The 18,286-nt window shown below is 33.3% G+C and overlaps 1 protein-coding gene and 1 long non-coding RNA gene across 2 annotated transcripts in view; one reads left to right on the plus strand and one right to left on the minus strand.

Annotated features, from left to right (window-relative positions):
- The window catches only part of LOC147076893 (uncharacterized), a 300,090-nt gene that overhangs the window by 74,997 nt on the left and 206,807 nt on the right, over positions 1–18,286 (minus strand). The window lies entirely within an intron of this gene.
- On the plus strand, positions 2,269–16,906 carry LOC147076898 (uncharacterized). The gene is made up of 2 exons (XM_085941387.1): positions 2,269–2,458; positions 15,031–16,906. The coding sequence occupies exons 1-2, from the start codon at positions 2,318–2,320 to the stop codon at positions 16,246–16,248; spliced, it is 1,359 nt and encodes a 452-aa protein (XP_085797513.1). The 5' UTR covers positions 2,269–2,317; the 3' UTR covers positions 16,249–16,906.

Consider the following 18,286-nt stretch of genomic DNA (forward strand, 5'->3'; position numbering starts at 1 on the left):
TAAATAGTTTTTTAGCTACTTTTTTTTTTGATACAGGACATACTTATCGTGGGCGTTTTGGCAATCTGGGCTATCTGCAAAATAGCTCGAAAAAACTAATTTAAAAATATATTTTTTATGAAACTATTAGGTTTTTTTTATTTATAAATTATTAATGAAATTTATTAAAAAAAATCAACGAAGAGCACACATTAACTACGCAGCTTTCATAGGAATGTTGCTAGATAGGTCATGTTGCCGCTAATTTTATTTAATGTTTAATCTTTAAGTTTATAATCTTGTTTTAGGCCAAATTGTTTTTTTTTTCGTATAACTTTATAAATATTTTTTTTAATACATGGGACAAATTGCCAAAGATCCGCACAATTTTTTAACAATGGATACAAAACATGAATTTCAGTAAATATGTCAGATAGGTCAGAATAGGTTAGAATATCATGTTCAAATCATCATCATTTATGGCACGGCGGGTCTTGGTCCCCTGTACCTACCTATTATAATATTATTGTTACAGAAATTAACTTGCTTCCAGGCTGTCTATACGTGTGTTGGTAGGTATTAATACCAAATTTATGTGTGCCCGAAATCTTTATAATATTACTATGAACTGGGCCGAGAAATTGTACGCAATGTGTAAGTAAAGCCGATATATTTTAGCAGAACAGATATCCTATGTATCTACAGACGTAATTAATATGGACGAAACATCTGGAAAAAAAATGACACTAACTTTTTTGTCGGTCTGCCGAATGGCATAACCTGTTCTTACGCTATTACAATAAAGGTGATATTCAAGCCCCCCGCATCAGCTGATTTTAGTGAGTAATTTAACAAGTGCATAACCAACACGCCAGTGTAGCCATAATATAATTTATAAAAACATCGCTTGTAAAATTATACATTGGAATAAATATTCGATATCTGGCAACCCTACGACACGCACGCAGTTAAACATATTTTCGAATAACGCTGGAAAGGCCCACGGAGGATGCGTGAAGGGGACGAGGCAAGTGCGTGAAAAAGTTCGTTATGTTTTGAGGAACAAACACTTGCAATAGCTCTATCTATATTTTTTGTGATCTAAGGTAGTGGTTCCCTAAGTTGACTGGGCTCCGACCCATCTAACAAAAATTTCCAATCTTGGGACCCACCTCTTAGCTGTCTTAGAGAAAAGAGGGCATACATATTGGAAATGCTCAGATTCCCTAGTGGCGAGTCGTGGAACTACTTAATGCTGTCTTATTTGTTCTAATTGAAATAAAAAAAATATTTTTTATAAGTTTTACCAATATGAATGAAAGACTGTTGAAATAAGAAACACAACTTAAATAAAAAAAAATATTACTTAAATACCTACACCTGCAAGGTTTTTTTTACAAAGTTCTTTCAATGGGAAGGATGTATTTGTTTCTTATTTTTCTTCATTACAGTTTTAGCATCAACTTCAACTTTAGTTACTTTTAATCGCAGTGAGTTTGATATATCAAATTTATTTCGGTACCTATTTAGTTTTAATGTTAACCATAGCCGAACATCCGACCTCACATAAATATGAGGTAGTAAAGAGGAGGAAGACTTTCATAGCTTCATCGAACAGGCAAGGGTAATTATCAGCAACTGAGAGCCAGAATTTCGTAACTTAAGCTTATTTCAATTTTTAGGAATTATAAATAGCGGCATGACATATCAAATTTATCACTTCCTATTTTTTTTAATTCGTGTATACAGTGGCGAGGGCCCACTCAATATTCGCTCGTGACCCATAGTTTTGGAAACCATGATCTAAGGTGATATTGGTATAAATTCCCGATGCTTTTTATCGTGTCTGCTAAATGGTTCGGTTCGAACGGGTTCGCTCAAATGAACATTGACACTAGAAATCCTTTTCTAACGCCATTAGGTATAATAAAGTTCATATTGCTATAAATTCCCGACGTGTGATATCGCAATTTACTTGTTAGCTACTATATTGAGTGCGTTGTCCATTAATAATGTCATTGCCTACAGATAATGCAGTCCTACCTACACGTCTTGAAAACAACCGAAAAAACGAGTTTTTACTAATTCGGCTTTCAGCTGACGGTTTTATAATGATTATTAGGAAATATGAATTTAATAGTACTATCATTGATTATGGAATATAATATAAATATTATATTATTAATTACACTACTTTGTAACAGTCTGTAGTATTTCAGTAAAGATTAACCACTCGAGGGATAATAAATATTCAAGATGGCAATACCGTTGTCTGTCGACGACAATTTTGTGTAAAGTGAAAGAACACGAGGTGGCTGCTAATAAAAAGTTAACAAAAATGGACGTGAAACGTGAACCGGATGAATTTCAAACATATGATGCAGGAGACGAGCATGACGTGCTAATATTACATTCAAACTGCCAGGCAGACCCAGTAATAAAGCAAGAGGATGCGCTCGATGACGTGTCGACTTTTGAGGTTAGAATTTTGAATCGTTATTTTCTGTTCTCAGTTTTCAGTTCTGGGTGAGATTTCCCGGTTGTTGTTTGTTTAGTAAAAGCCAGTGGCAAACAATTTTTTAAAATACCCGATATACTGACTAGGTAAGGTTTTTAATCTTGAATTCATGAATTTTGGCAAAATCGTTCATGAAAAATGCCGCTGTTCACGCCTGGCTTCCAGTAAATGAGGAGCAATTTAGGTATTAAGGTATTTTGTTTGAATTGAGACAAAATTGAGTTTGAAACGGATTTCTGTGAAATATTTAAAGCTCTCATTGATTCAATAAAAGACACGTGACAATTCGTACTCTAATCTCCTACCTATGTTCAAAGTTAGCTGTACACATGAAAATGAATTTTGTCACCGCTATCTTTAGATTACCTAATAAAGCCTGAACATAACTTTTTGCACAAACAACGAGTGGTCCACTTTTCTGCTGTCAAAATTAGATCCCACATTACTTGACATATTGATTCGCCCTTTCTCATTTCAAATTGAATTAAGTATAAAAAAATCGTAAATCAAATATATTAACTATCAGTGTTTTTTAGACTTAAATAATATACATTCCTGTTATTCATCAGCTGTCTAGTCCTTCACACAAAAACCGGAGGTAATATCGTTTTCCAAAAAATATGTAGCATGATATATGCATTACATTTGTAGAAGGTGTGTTAATGCTAGTGTATTATTTATCATGTAACTCATCTATCAAAATCAAACCATTCCCTGTGTGAACACGACAGACGCGTCAGTATGAGTACTCTATAAAATAATGGCAGAGATTGACAGTTCATACATTGACAACAACGGTTGGGGCGGAAAAGTAGGACCAATCGTTGTGAATGTATCGGTTTTCTACTTGAGTCGGCAATGATTTTATCCATGGTAGTGATTGCTTCAAAATGAATTGTTGACTTGTTACTTGAATCGGCAATGATTGAGTTTCAAGTCAGTATTTTTGCCTATATTTTAGGTGTTTTCTAACCCCACTTTTGTTCTGTCATAGAAACGAGAAGTTGTAAAAAAATACGAAAGCATTCCAATATCATCAATATGCAAAAAAAATATTGATATGTCCCCCACATTCTGAATCGGGCCCCCAGGCTATGATGTTTGGCGGGCCACACTAACCTATCGCTAAGGGTAAAGTCAATGAACAGTAGCGTTATCCAAATGGTGTATTTTTAGCATTTTTTATGGCTTTGTCGAGTATCGGCACACAGTAAAAAATTGCATCGTACAACTAAAAGTTTTTATTATGAATATCTTCAAAGTAAACTTTTTATTACTATTAGAGCAAATTTGTCATCTGTATTTATCTCGATATGGTAGGCTCGTTGGGCCCTTCCTAAGCCTGGGCCCCTAAGCTAGAGCCCTGTCACCCCCCCTTCTGGGGGCCATGCTTGAGACCCAACTCTACACTAGGAGACTTTAGCAATAGAATGTAGGCAAAGCGAAATGGTGGAAGTCGAATGTATACCGACCAACAGTGTGCTACGGGAAATATGTTTGGAATGCATGATTGCTATGCATATGGGATAGGTACTTGTGGGGGGCATGACTGATATATATAAAGAAGTAGTACAAGTTAGAATGATGTTTAGGCAAAGACTGCAGTATTTTGTCCGCATGGATGCATCAAATGAAGTTTTGTCCATACTTTATATTTCCTAAATAAACATAAAATTCATCCTTTTGTTTTATTCTCTTCTTGTTAGACTCACTCTCGGATAGCATCAATATAATGTAAATTATTTTATATTACCTGAATAATGAGATATCAGTGTTTACCTTTTTCTGAAGAACGGGCAACTGTGGAAAAAATACGATTGGATAAGTTGCTCCTCAAATAGACTTGTACCGATTTCCCTAAGGAATGATACTTTTATTATTATTATATCTGAAAAAATGCATCACGGGATATGTCTTGTTTTGTTAGTGCACAAAATGATTCTATTCTTCTCAAAATAACGTGAGTGGTGTGATCATAAATTAAAAAAAAGCGAAATTTAGTGTCAATTCCTTGGTTTTGTTTTCGTTCCTTGAGATAAACCCCAGAAAAGCTGGTGCGCCAAATAACCGGTGGTACAATCAAGCAAAGTCGTTTCTATTTTGTTTTATATTTTTTAATACATTATTAGAGCGTGTTCCATTTTTATATTTGTGTAGGTATTTGCAAGAGTTAATAAGAAACCTAAGTTATTTTTTTGTAAATTTTAGTATGTCTCACAAATTTTGTGATAATATGACCACATACATTATTAGCATGTACACTCATCGACTTTTTCTGTGGACAAGCAGGTGACATTTGGTGAATTTTCTATGTTAGCTCAGTTAAGCGTCAATTACATTGAGCTTCTTTACGAACTGTTTGTTGGCTAATTTAAAAGCGGGCGATACAGCTACTGCGATTTGATGATTAAGCCTCAATTATATTGAGCTTCTTTACGAGCTGTTTATTGGCAAATTTACAATCTGCCTCTAAAGTCGCCAAGTGTAATCATCGAATAAGCTAATAAGCAGGTTGTAAACACTCTACCGAGAAAAGTTGAAAGCCGGTCAACTTTACACGCTACACGCCGGCGTGTGGGCCTACAGCGTCTGCGCAGTAGAGCGCAGTACCAGCCTCCCGGTAAAAAAACGAACTACGTTCTCTCAAAATAGTCACTGGCTTGGCTTCTCAGCGAATGGAAAGTTTTGTGTGTAATCAGCTAGTAAAGAAGCTCAATGTAATTGAGGCTTTACGTATTATTAAAAGTGCTTTTAAATGTAAATTTAAATCACTGAATAGTGCGAAGAGACGTTTATATGATCTAAACCTTAAATATACATGAACGATCAGAACTCGCTTGAAATTAAAAAAGTTTCTCGAAAAGGTAGATTACGTCGGTAGGTAGGTAGATAGGTAGAAACGGAATATTTATAATCAAGCGCAACGGTAGTTATTTTGAACAAGAAACCCAATCTGCATTGCGACTTTGCGGACATTTGCATTTGTGAGTGTAGCTCTTTTCTGCATAGGACATACAATATAATTTTTGTTAGCACTCTGTGGATGGGAATCCTTGCGATTTTCTTGTTATTGTTCTTTCGTCTCGGGAGTATAGTGGTGTATCCATGTTTCATCTACAGTCACAAAGCGACGAAAAAATTCATCCGGATTGCGTTGCATGAGCGACAACAGGGCTTTAGAGGCCACCACCCTATTGCGTTTATTGTCGACTGTGAGCAAACGCGGCACCCATCTTGCAGAAATATTTTTCATGCCCAATTTGTCATGTAAAATAGAAATGACGCTACCTTTTGAGATCCCTGTAACCTCAATTATCTCACTCAACTTTAATCTTCGGTCACTTAACACCATATCGTGGATTTTATTGATCATTTCTGGTGTAGTCACCTCTACAGGACGTCCTGAGCGTGGTTCATCCTTTGTTGATGTACGACCACGTTTAAATTCATTTAACCAGTTATAAATAGTTGCAAGTGAAGGAGCAGATATGCCGTGAACTAAATCCAACTCATTTTTTATTTCCTTTGCTGTTAACCCTTTTATATTAAAATGTTTAATAACAGCTCTAAACTCAATTTTCTCCATTTTTGTAAACAAGCAAATTTTTTTTTAAATGTACGAAAATAAAAAACAACAACCCGACCAATCTGATTGAAACTTCGCAGCATACTGAATCGGTAGTGCCGCTGCATGAAAACAAACCGCTTACAGTACTAGTCGCGCCACCTGTCGGCTTTTCTAAGGACTTATTGACCCACCCTCGTATTAAGAAAGATGTCCGCGAATACATTGACAGGTTCAGTGACATAAACGCGATCTGTGGCTCTGCTAAACGTGATATTTTTCAATCAAATGTGACAATCCCTGAACTATTAGAGGCTGTTATAAAATTGGAAAAAAAATCGTTTCATAAAAATAATTTTGTGTGCAGTATCTGTTTTGAATTTTTTGGATCGTTAGACTTAATGAACCTTCACAAATCATCACATGAAAACACATCTACATCGAAAAAACATATTAAATGTAATTACTCATGCAAACGATCGTGTCACATGAAGTTACATAAGATGAATCATACTCGTGAAAAGCCATTTAAATGTGATGCGTGCAATTACTCATGTGCAAGGTCAGGTGACATGAAAATACATAAAATGACTCACTCCGGAGACAAGCCATTGAAATGTGATGTATGTAATTACTCATGTATACAGGTAGGTTCCATGAAGCTACATAAAATGAATCATTCTGGTGAAAAGCCATTTAAATGTGATGTATGCAATTACTCATGTGCAAGGTCAGGTGACATGAAAGTACATAAAATGACTCACTCCGGAGACAAGCCATTGAAATGTGATGAATGTAATTACTCATGTGTACAGGTAAGTTCCATGAAGCTACATAAAATGAATCATTCTGGTGAAAAGCCATTTAAATGCGATGTATGTAATTACTCATGTATACAGGCAGGTAACATGACATCACACAAAATGATTCATTCTGGTGAAAAGCCATTTAAATGTGATGTATGTCATTACTCATGTGCAAGGTCATTTGTCATGAAAATACACAAAATGACTCACTCTGGGGACAAGCCATTGAAATGTGATGTATGTAATTACTCATGTGCAAGGTCGGGTGACATGAGAAAACATAAAATGAGTCATTCTGGAGATAAGCCTTTTAAATGTGATGCGTGCAATTACTCATGTGTAAGGTCAGGTGACATGAAAATACATAAAATGATTCATGCTGGTGAAAAGCCATTTAAATGTGATTTATGTCATTAATCATGTGCAAGGTCAGTTGACATGAAAAAACATAAAATGACTCACTCTGGGGACAAGCCATTGAAATGTGATTTTTGTAATTACTCATTTATACAAGTAGGTAACATGAAATCACACAAAATGATTCATTCTGGTGAAAAGCCATTTAAAAGTGATGTGTCTCATTACTCATGTGCAAGGTCAGGTAAAATGAATGTACTTAAAATGACTCATTCCGGAAAAAAAGCCTTATAAATATGATGGAGCAATTACATGAAAGTACATCAAATGATACATAATGGTAAAAAGCCTTTTAAATGTGATGTGTACAATTACTTATGTGTATATAATTGTACTTATTTAACGTGATGAATTATAAAATGATTCATTCTGGAGATAAACCATTTCAATGTGATTTTTGTAATCACTTATGTGTAATGGCGCGTAACATGAAAAAACATCAAATGATTCATTCTGCTGGAAAGCAGATTAAGTGTTAAGTTTTTACTTATGTGCAATGCCAAGTGACATGAAAGTATATAAAATAACTCATTCTGGAGACAAACCATTTAAATGTAGTTAATTACTCATATGCAAGGTCAGGTATTGTGAGCGTACATAAAATGACTCATTTTGGAAAAAGCCATTTAAATTTGATGTGTGTCGTTACTCATGTGTACAGGCAGCTGACATATGAAAGTATATCAAATGAAACAATCTGGTGAAAAAACTCTTAATAGTTAAGAGTAATGTGTGAAGTTTCTCGTGTGAAAGGTCAAATATCATGAAGGTTCATAAAATGAAACAGACGAAAAAAATGTCTACAGACGAGCTATTTTCATGCATCGTATTCAATTACTCATGTGTAACGTTAAATAAAATGATATCACAAAAATGATTCATTCTGGATGTTATCTATTGAAATGTGATGTATTTAATTATTCATATTGTGTACATGCAGGTAGCATTATAATGCATAAAATAATCATTAAAGTATAGCCATTTACAAGCAAATACAATTGTACAAGCAAATAGCGTTGAATTGCATCAATTTAGAGGAATTTGTATGTTTGCAATAGCAGATACTGCACTTAAGCAGCGATCGCTCCGAATTGTGGAGTTTAGATGTTCCCACTATATTTTTAAATGTTATTCGTCATTAACTACAAAGTGGCTATACACGTGTATCCAGAAATGAATATTATTATTGAGTTTGTATTTAAAATATTACAAACGTAGTGTATTTTTGAAATTGATTATACATTACGCGACTTTTGTTGTATTCGTTCGTTTTGAATTTAATGCTATATCAAAATATACTTCAATAGGTTGGTAGGTATAGGTCTGTTACCAAAATTTGAGGCGACCAGAATACTCACATAGACGCATTATTTACATACAGGTGTATCAAAATTTTAAATCGACTTTTTAAAAACGAAATTCTTTGTTTTGATTTACGAAAAAATATTCAAACTTATCAAAAAACAGCCTGTAAAGGAATACAATATTCTTCAAAAATACATACAAAAATACACTTAATTTTTCATATCTGTGATCACCGCAACTTTCGGTAACAGACCTATATTTTGGATTTTTCGTTATTCGTGGAATTTGAGTCACAGGTGACGATGCGACCTAAGCAGGTAAAAGGCCAAAAAATTGACTAGGATTTTTCAGTAATTATTTTTAATTATCCTATAATTACTTTTTTCCAAGGTTTTAAAAATATCTTTATTATTCTAAAAGTAATTTAGCAACAGCAAGATGTATAGCTAAAATGATTTTTATGCCATAAGGCCCTCGTTTCACGAGAATAGAGTTTTAAAATTATATCTTTGAAAAACACTGTTTAGGTATGTTAATTTCATATAATTTATTGATTTTAAAAAGCCACGCGGATATATTAGGTAACATCCAGCAAACCAACTATCAATTCTGTTTAACAAAATTATAGGTACAATTTTAAAGTAATATCTAAAAAAAACATATACACCCTTCATAACTAAATAGAACTGCATTAAAAAAAATTGGTGTGTGTTCTTTTATGTACGCGCGTTAGAAGTTATCCTTCATTGGCGTTACAAAACTTCACGACAAAACGCCTACTAGCTCTGGTGTGGTGATTTAGAAAGAATCAGGTTTCGAATTACTTTATTTTGTAAATTTTAATTTATTTGCTATGCAGGTTTTAATTATCTCGTTTAATATATACTTATAAAACTGAATTATTTTTCGTTGTATTTATTTTTAAAGTAACAACTGTCACTCTGACGTATAATACTTTGCTTACGTAAGGAATTGCAAATGGCAGACAATAGTAAATTCGTTGCCTAGCAACGGAACAATTCTACCATCAAATGTTATCGATAGAGAACAATATTCAAATACGTAATATTCTTGGAAAAATCGAGTCGCAGTTTCGTAACGGTGTGCGCGCGAAGCTCTCAATTTTACCCTCTACTAAACGCGCCAAAAGATGTATAACTTCAATAAGGTGGTTTTTAATATTAAAAAGTACAGGTATTATACTCTTTCACGAAATTTTGTATATTTGTATGATCTATTGACCACACGAAATATACCTAATAATTCATGCACAATACTTTATTTTATAATTTTTCTGTAAGTTCAGGACGAACTGGCGAAGAATTCCTTATTATATTTAGCTTCTTAATGTCAAATATCGTTTTAGCGATAAAATTAATATAAAAAATAGAAAGTATTCATGTAAAGTATTCAGTATATATGCTATGATTATGCCGAAATACACAATAATATGTTAAATTCAAAACCGTCATTTACAGAGTTACCTAATCTATTTTTAACAATAATATTTATTAAACAACCATTTATTTAAATGAAGTGAAGTCAAAATACTATTTTCTTAAGAGTTACCTATGAGCAGAAATGCCGTGGTGCACATGTTTTAAGTCGTATTAAGACTAGGTACTCTAAAGCAACTTTGTGGGCGATGGAAAAGAGACATGGCACCATATCTATGTCTTGGGCACTAGGAATGCCCATCCAAGGATACCTATTAACCCACATATTCTGTTAAGTTTGTAATATTGTTGTATTTATGTGTAAATTTTAAAACGAAATAAATGGTTCCATTTAGCATAAACATGGCGCAGTTTCATTGTTGTCAACATTTATAACTTCATGGTATTAATATTACACGCTTTAAGGTCAGTTTAAGTGGATGGACGAGTTTCTCAAAGTTTCCTTCGTACACAAATACATGATATTACAACAAAATAAAACCACCTACATGTGGGTAGTTACTTGTATTCACCGTTTATCCTCAGATAAACAAAGAAATAGAATATGAAACCACGCTGACGTCGTATGTCTCCCAAAACATTATTGTTTAAAATATTTCTCCTCTTTCATCTACAAACGTTTTACACAATTTTTTTAGTAAGGTGATTTTGAACGCCGCTCTGAGTATCCGCGTTGTGTTTCCAATTGGAGTCCGATTGTCCAGAATTATATTTTGTTTTAATAATGTTCCTCTCCACTCTACTGGACTTTACTTTCGTTTGCGAGATGCTGATGATGGTGGTGTTGCTATAAATTGATCAGCGTCAACGGTGTTTATTGCTTCATTGTCCGACAGACATACTTCCTAATGGTGATCATCAGTACTTATATCGTACATAATCTCTTAAGGGTGGACGTGCTCAGCGTGGGACAAAATTGAGCTTTTGTTCTATGGTGTTAAGATTTTTTACATTTATTAATTTTTAAACGCATTTATAAAACCATCAGTATAATTTATATCGACATTATTATAGTGAAATATTTACGATAAAAAATATATAGATAATCTCTGTGATCCCAAATTTGACAAGAATTTACAGTTTATTATTCAAAAAATGGGCAAGATTAACACAGTTGAAGATAATTCTAAAGATACTAATTATAAGCTATGTCTTTGACCATTCAAGTGTAATAAACATCATACGAATAATGATTGCTTTATAATTATTATTGACCTAAGAAAAAGGTGGTGTTTTTTTGAAATACGCCATTTCTTTTGGCATTCCCTACAACATACGACCGTAGCCATAAATTGACAAACTATAATAATTAAAGTAGGGAGTAAAATGATGTTAACGCGCGTGTTTGAACGTGTACCTAACCGATTTTTTTTTTATACGGTACATGTTTTTGATACTTTTGGTGGATTTTTTTAAAAGAGCCTCACTTGCACTACCTACCTACAATACTAGTTATGAGAAAATTGTAGTACCTACCAACCTATTTTCTTTTTTCTTCGGAATATTAAATTTAACAGTGTTTGCTAATTTTATTAAAAATTAATGGGTTGGAAATTATTGACAACCCAAATGTTGAAAGCACATATTTTTAACATAACCTAAAATCAAAGTCTGACTTTAAATGTAAGTAGGTGGGTAAGTACCTAGGGTATATTGTTATTTGTTATATTATAATATTATTTTTATAATATTTTTATTACCTATTTGTTTTACATTAACTAGGTACATCATGCACCTACGTGCCTACCTACCGATAGAGTCGTGGTTTTTTAGCCACGTTTAGGTAACCATCTCAACCACAGAACAGATTAATTAATACTAATTACCTAAATAGAAAATATGTAAAGCATCTCCTTGTAGCAAGGTTTTGAAGCAGGGTCGGTCGGACATAAAACCCTAGTAGGTATAACAAAGTGAGGGTACCGACGGCCCTTCATATTGCATGCGCGTTACATTTACGTGATAAGTTTCATACACATTATACTAATCATACATATATACCTATGTAACAATAAGTATACCTAATTGAAAATAACATCATTCAACTTGGCGTGTTTAAGTTTAGCTCGTACAGCCGTAGCCTGATAATATCAGTAGGCAATCCAGAAATTCCTATTAATCACATAATCGTGAACATAAGTGAAAAACATGCGTTTCAACTAATTCTGCATTCAGCTGACGGTAATTTATACGTGTTAGGTAGGTTCGTATTATGATAATATTAATAGTTTGTATAATAAATGTTCAATGACTACGAAATAACACCACGACGTGTCTTTATTTACGATGAGGAATAATAAATATTTAAAATGGCAATACCGTCGTCGACATTTTTGCCAATTAAAAGCACGTGGTGCTTTCTGCATATCATTTTTAATATACAGAGTTCACCCAAAATGGATGTGAAACGCGAACCGGATGAATTCAACACATTTGATGCAGGATACCAGCAATCGTATGACGTGCAAATATTCCATACAAACCAAGTAGTAAAGCAAGAGGATGCGCTCGATGACGGTTGCACTTTTGAGGTTAGAATTTCATATCGTACTTTTCTGTTTTTTTATGCCGAAATGGCCAATACCAAACTAATCGACCTACCCTATTTAATAGCATTGCAAAATTCACACATTATGCAGTTAATGACCCACGATAACATTAAACATCCATATTATGTAAACATTAATATTAGGTATTACCGTGTTTTGTGGGTCTAGTACTATTTGGCCCCGGGATAACTGGGTGCCACGCAATTCGAAAAAGACGTTGGGTACTTATAGGTACTTTTAAAAAATATATTTAATATTATTTATAATTATGATTTAATGGTCTGTGAGAATTTAAATATGTACACGTAAATATGGATTTAATCGTGCATAATGTTTAAGTTCCAACGAAAAATGAGTTTTTTATTTTTATATTTTTATAAGTTGGATCGAGTCCACAATAGATTTCTCTACTTAAGAACATACGGGTTCTTTCCTTATGACAATGATAATAAAATGAATTTTCCGACTCGTTTTATTCTGGGTATGCTATCAATCCAATCCTTGTCCACCCGAAGAGTGATTGCTCTTTTAAAGCATTGCTTTTTATTTCTTCGTGGGTGCATTTACTATCCGTATACACTGGCACATATTAATTGTCATGTCCCCACCAATATCACTCGTAACTCTACGGTCTTCAAGATACCTCGTCGCAGGACAGATGTTATGTTTCATGATGCTGTACATCGTGCGATTAACTTATATGATGGCACCATAAAGGTTGATTTATTTTTTATTAACTATATAATGTTTGTGGACCTGTTGAATATGTTGAATTTATAATTGTATATATTATCATGTTTCTCTAATATTTACATTTAGGCTGTCTCTACTTCCTTGTTTTATTAGTTGTTATTTGTAATTAGGATATTTTTATAATTTTGTATTTATTATGTATTATGGCGCCTTGACCAATCGCTGTAATGCCGTAATACTCTTTTTATAAATAAATATAAAGCCTTAGGCATGGTTATTCTCAATCCGCCATAAAAACATTATGTTAAGAGTAAAATAAGTAAAAGAAACTCACGCTGGCCGCACGGCTTCAGCGTTGGACTATCATGCCTTGGGTCCCAGTTCGAATGAGTCTGGCAAGTACACATTTTGTTTTTCAATTTTTGTGAGTCAGGGAATGGACCTAATAGGTTGAGCAAGTGGCTGACATCCATTTCTCGTAAAAACAAAATCTGTTAATACAAACATTAGGATTGGACATGGTCGGAAAAAATGAATTATAACTACTAGGTAGTATAATATAGAAACTAATTAAAATTTCTCGTCTACGTGCGGCGTCCAATTGTCCCATTCCCCGTTTTATTGAGACAATTGAGACGATTTAATGGTATTCTTAAATTTAATATTAAGTACCCATAATACGGAATTACAATAATTAATCGTCAGGATCAGATCTGTTTATATAAAAATGATGGTTGTATAAAAACTCCCTTAGGTTATTACTGCGAGAACATATTTCAAAATGTTCTGATACAAATGTAAGTGTAAATATAACTATTGTCGTTTGTTCACTTCCATATTTTCATTTGTCTGGGCAGAGCATTAGAGATTAAGAAAGGCAATTATTGACTCTATTCATCCTACTTACACTCTTTGGATTTTGTCAATGTTCTGTCCCAATTAAGCGACGTAATTTACTGTAAGTTCCTTGGTTTCGTTTTCGTTCCTCGAGATTCAACCCAGATCAATCGTTGGTCCAATGAAGTTTTATATTAATTAATAAATTATTAGAATGTATGTTTTACTATATTTGTGGAGGTATTTGCAGGAGTTTATAAGAAATATAAATATTTTTTTGTCAATTTTAGAACTATTTTGTGTATCAAAGGGAAAACAAATTAAGAAGGTCTATCTGACAAATGATGTAATATTATAACCACACACATTATCAGCATGTACACCCATCGACTTTTTGGGCGGAGAAGCAAATGATATTTGGTGAAAATTTTTATTTTAAGTCCGTTATTATAAGTGCATTCAAATGTAAGGTACTTAGCCAAATGAGAGAACGCGAGGAGACGCATCGTAAGATCCAAATCGTGAAACATAAAATATACAAATAAACGATCAGAACTGGCTTGAAATAAAAAAAAGTCTCTCGACAAAGTAGATTAATAATACGTGATATTTTACATCAATAGATAACGGTAGTAATAGATGCGCATAAGGAACCCAATCTGCAATGCGATTTTGCGGACATTTGCATTTGGGAGTGTAGCTCTTTCTGCATAGGACTTAAATATTTTCGTTAGCACTCTGTGGATGGGATTCTCGCGACATTCACCATTTTGCTTTGGTGACATTCTATTGTCCCAGGTTCCGAGTGTAGGGTTAGGTCTCAAGTTTTCATATGGTAATACTTTATAAGGAAATAATATATCGTCGCACCAACTAATTCTTATTTGTAAATGGTTGTTTTTAGTTAGTCGCTGGAAGCTCAGTAACAGCCAGCATTGCGAGTCTCAAATCGTCGTCGGATATGACTGATGTCCAAGAAACTTGGGAAGACCCACAGATTGACGAAAAAGATATTAAGAAAGATGTCCGGGAAAACATTGACAGGTTCAGTGATTTGAACTCATTCTGTGGCACTGCTAAACGTGATATTTTTCGATCAAATGTGAGAAACCCTGAACTATTAGAGGCTGTTATAAAATTGGAAAAACAATCGTTTTATAAAAATAATTTTGTGTGCAGTATCTGTTTTGAATTTTTTGGTTCGTTAGACCTAATGAAGCTTCATAAATCATCACATGAAAACACATCTACATCGAATAAACATATTAAATGTAATTACTCATGCAAACAGTCGTGTCACATGAAGCTACATAAAATGAATCATTCTGGTGAAAAGACATTTAAATGTGATGTTTGCAATTACTCATGTGCAACGTTAAGTGCGATGAGAATACATAAAATGACGCATTCTGGTGAAAAGCCATTTAAATGTGATGTGTGCAATTACTCATGTGCAAAGTCAGGTAACATGAAAAAACATAAAGTGACTCACTCTGGAGACAAGCCATTTATATGTGATGTTTGTAATTACTCATGTGCAAGGTTAGGTGACATGAGAGTACATAAAATGACTCATTCTGCTGAAAAGCCATTAAAATGTGATGTATGTAATTACTCATGTATACAGGCAGGTAACATGACATCACACAAAATGATGCATACTGGTGAAAAGCCATTTAAATGTGATATATGCCATTACTCATTTATACGGTTAGGTGACATGAAAAAACACAAAATGATCCATTCTGGTGAAAAGCCATTTAAATGTGATGTATGCAATTACTCATGTGCAAGGTCATCTGACATGAAGATACATATAGTGACCCATTCTGAAGATAAGCCTTTTAAATGTGATGTATGCAATTACTCATGTGGAAGGTCATTTGACATGAAGGTACATAAAATGAGTCATTCTGGAGATAAGCCTTTTAAATGTGATGCGTGCAATCACTCATGTGCGAGGTCAAGTAACATGAGAATACATAAAATGACTCACTCTGGAGACAAGCCATTTATATGTGATGTATGCAATTTCTCATGTGTAAGGTTAAGTTACATGAAAATACACAAAAAGATTCATTCTAGTGAAAAGCCATTTAAATGTGATGATGATGATGTGTGAATTTTACTCATGTGCAAGGTCAGGTAAAATGAAAGTACATAAAATGACTCATTCTGGAAAAAAGCTTTATAAATATGATGGAGAAATTACTCATGTGTACATGCAAGTGACATGAAAATACATCAAAATGATACATTATGGTAAAAAGCCTTTTAAATGTGATGTTTTTAATCACTCATGTGTAACGGCGGGTAGCATGAAAATACATCAAATGATTCATACTGGTGTAAAGCCATTTAAATGTGATGTGTGTTATTACTCATGTGTACAGGCAGCTGACATGAAAGTACATCAAACGAAACATTCTGGTGAAAAACCCCTTAATGTTTTAGAGTAAAGTGTGGAGTATCTCATGTGAAAGGTCTAATACCATGAAGGTGCATACAATGATTTATTCTAGAGACGACCTATGCTGATGTATCGTATTCAATTACTCATAAAATGTGGTTTATATAATTACTCATGTGTAACGGCGGGTAACATAAACGGTAATTAAATGAAACATTCTGGTAAAAAGACATGTGTAACGTAAATAAAATGATATCACAAAAATGATTCTTTCTAAATGTAATCTATTGAATTGTGATGTATTTAATTATTCATATTGTTTATGGGCAGGTAGCATGATTTTGCATTAAATGACTCATTCTGGTAAAAGCCAATTAAATGTGATGTTGCAATTACTCATGTGTATGATCAAACAGCATTAAAATGCATACAATTAATCATTAAAGTGTAGCCATTTAAATGTCAGGAAAGCAATTATGCATGTGAACAGGCGAATATCATAGAATTGCATCAATTTAGAAGACTGTAATTTTTTAACAGTGAATACTGAAATTTTGCAGCTGTCGCTCCGAATTGTGGAGTGTAGAGGTTCCAAACTGTATTTTTAAATGCGATTCATCATTAACTACAGAGTATACAGAGAGCTATTAACGTATACAAGGATTAGGGATTCCAATCCCGGGATCCCGAGCTATTTTCGATACCTATGAATCCCGGGATTGATAAACATAATCCCGGGATTTCGGGATTGATTTTTTTATCAATTTTTATGGAAAATAAAATAAAAGCGAAAATATAACAGAAAAAATACTTTTAATAAAAAATAACTACATTAGAAATAAACTGAGTTTGAATGAAGTTTGATTTATACCCATGTGTAGGTTGCCGATTCATTTTATTTTTTCACATAAATTATTAAAAATGGAAAGATTGGAAAAAAACAATGCTTCGCACTTTTAACAAAGTAATTCCACCATGATATCATACGTTTTACGGCAGTTTCATATTTGTCTGACTAATTAGATTTATGAAGCGGAAAGGCCATAAGTACGCCATGATTATTTGCTTAACTATTTTAAATCTCGCTAATCCATTCATTAAGTCTTTACTATCAGAAACAGCAATCTCCTATTAAATTCACATTATTATTTAAATTACAATATTATTTACTCCGAGAAACTTGTGTATTTCCAAGATTGAACGTATACAATATTAACAATAAATGTCTTAAATAGTATAAGTTATACTAGATTTATTTTTGACCGATTTCATCAATGTTATTTGTAAATATAAAATTTTTATATTAACAATGGAAAAAATGTCAATCCCGGGACCAGTCCCGGGATTGTCAAATTGTAATCCCGAAATCCCGGGATCAGAATTTTGGCTCGGGATTGGATTCCCTAACCAGGATAGAATAAAATTATCAAGAGTAATATATATACGTATGCAAAATAATATATAATATATCTGTGGGTCTATTCTATGCTTATCGACCGCTAAAGTGATAAAGTGAAAAATATTATCAAACTTAGGGTAGGTTTGTATCAAAATATTAGCACTTATTGTAACAATTACACGAAGCCGGTTTTTATTGTTGCAATAAGTGCTATATTTTAACAGCACCTATCTTGCTGCTGTTAAAATATCGCACTTATTGCAACAATAAAAACCGGCTTCGTGTAATTGTTACAATAAGTGCTAATATTTTGATACAAACCTACCCTAAGTTTGATACTATTTATCAATT

The sequence above is a fragment of the Rhyacophila brunnea genome, unplaced genomic scaffold (assembly GCF_057557595.1).
Source record: "Rhyacophila brunnea isolate RB1 unplaced genomic scaffold, BYU_Rbru_1.0 scaffold_13, whole genome shotgun sequence".
Classification (NCBI taxonomy): domain Eukaryota; kingdom Metazoa; phylum Arthropoda; class Insecta; order Trichoptera; family Rhyacophilidae; genus Rhyacophila; species Rhyacophila brunnea.

What these genes read in the sequence shown, in the direction of transcription:
- LOC147076898 (XM_085941387.1), top strand. Translation starts at nt 2,318, where the DNA reads ATGGACGTGAAACGTGAACCGGATGAATTTCAAACATATGATGCAGGA. An exon ending in ATGACGTGTCGACTTTTGAG is followed by an intron (nt 2,459 to 15,030) that starts GTTAGAATTTTG and finishes GGTTGTTTTTAG; the next exon opens with TTAGTCGCTGGAAGCTCAGT.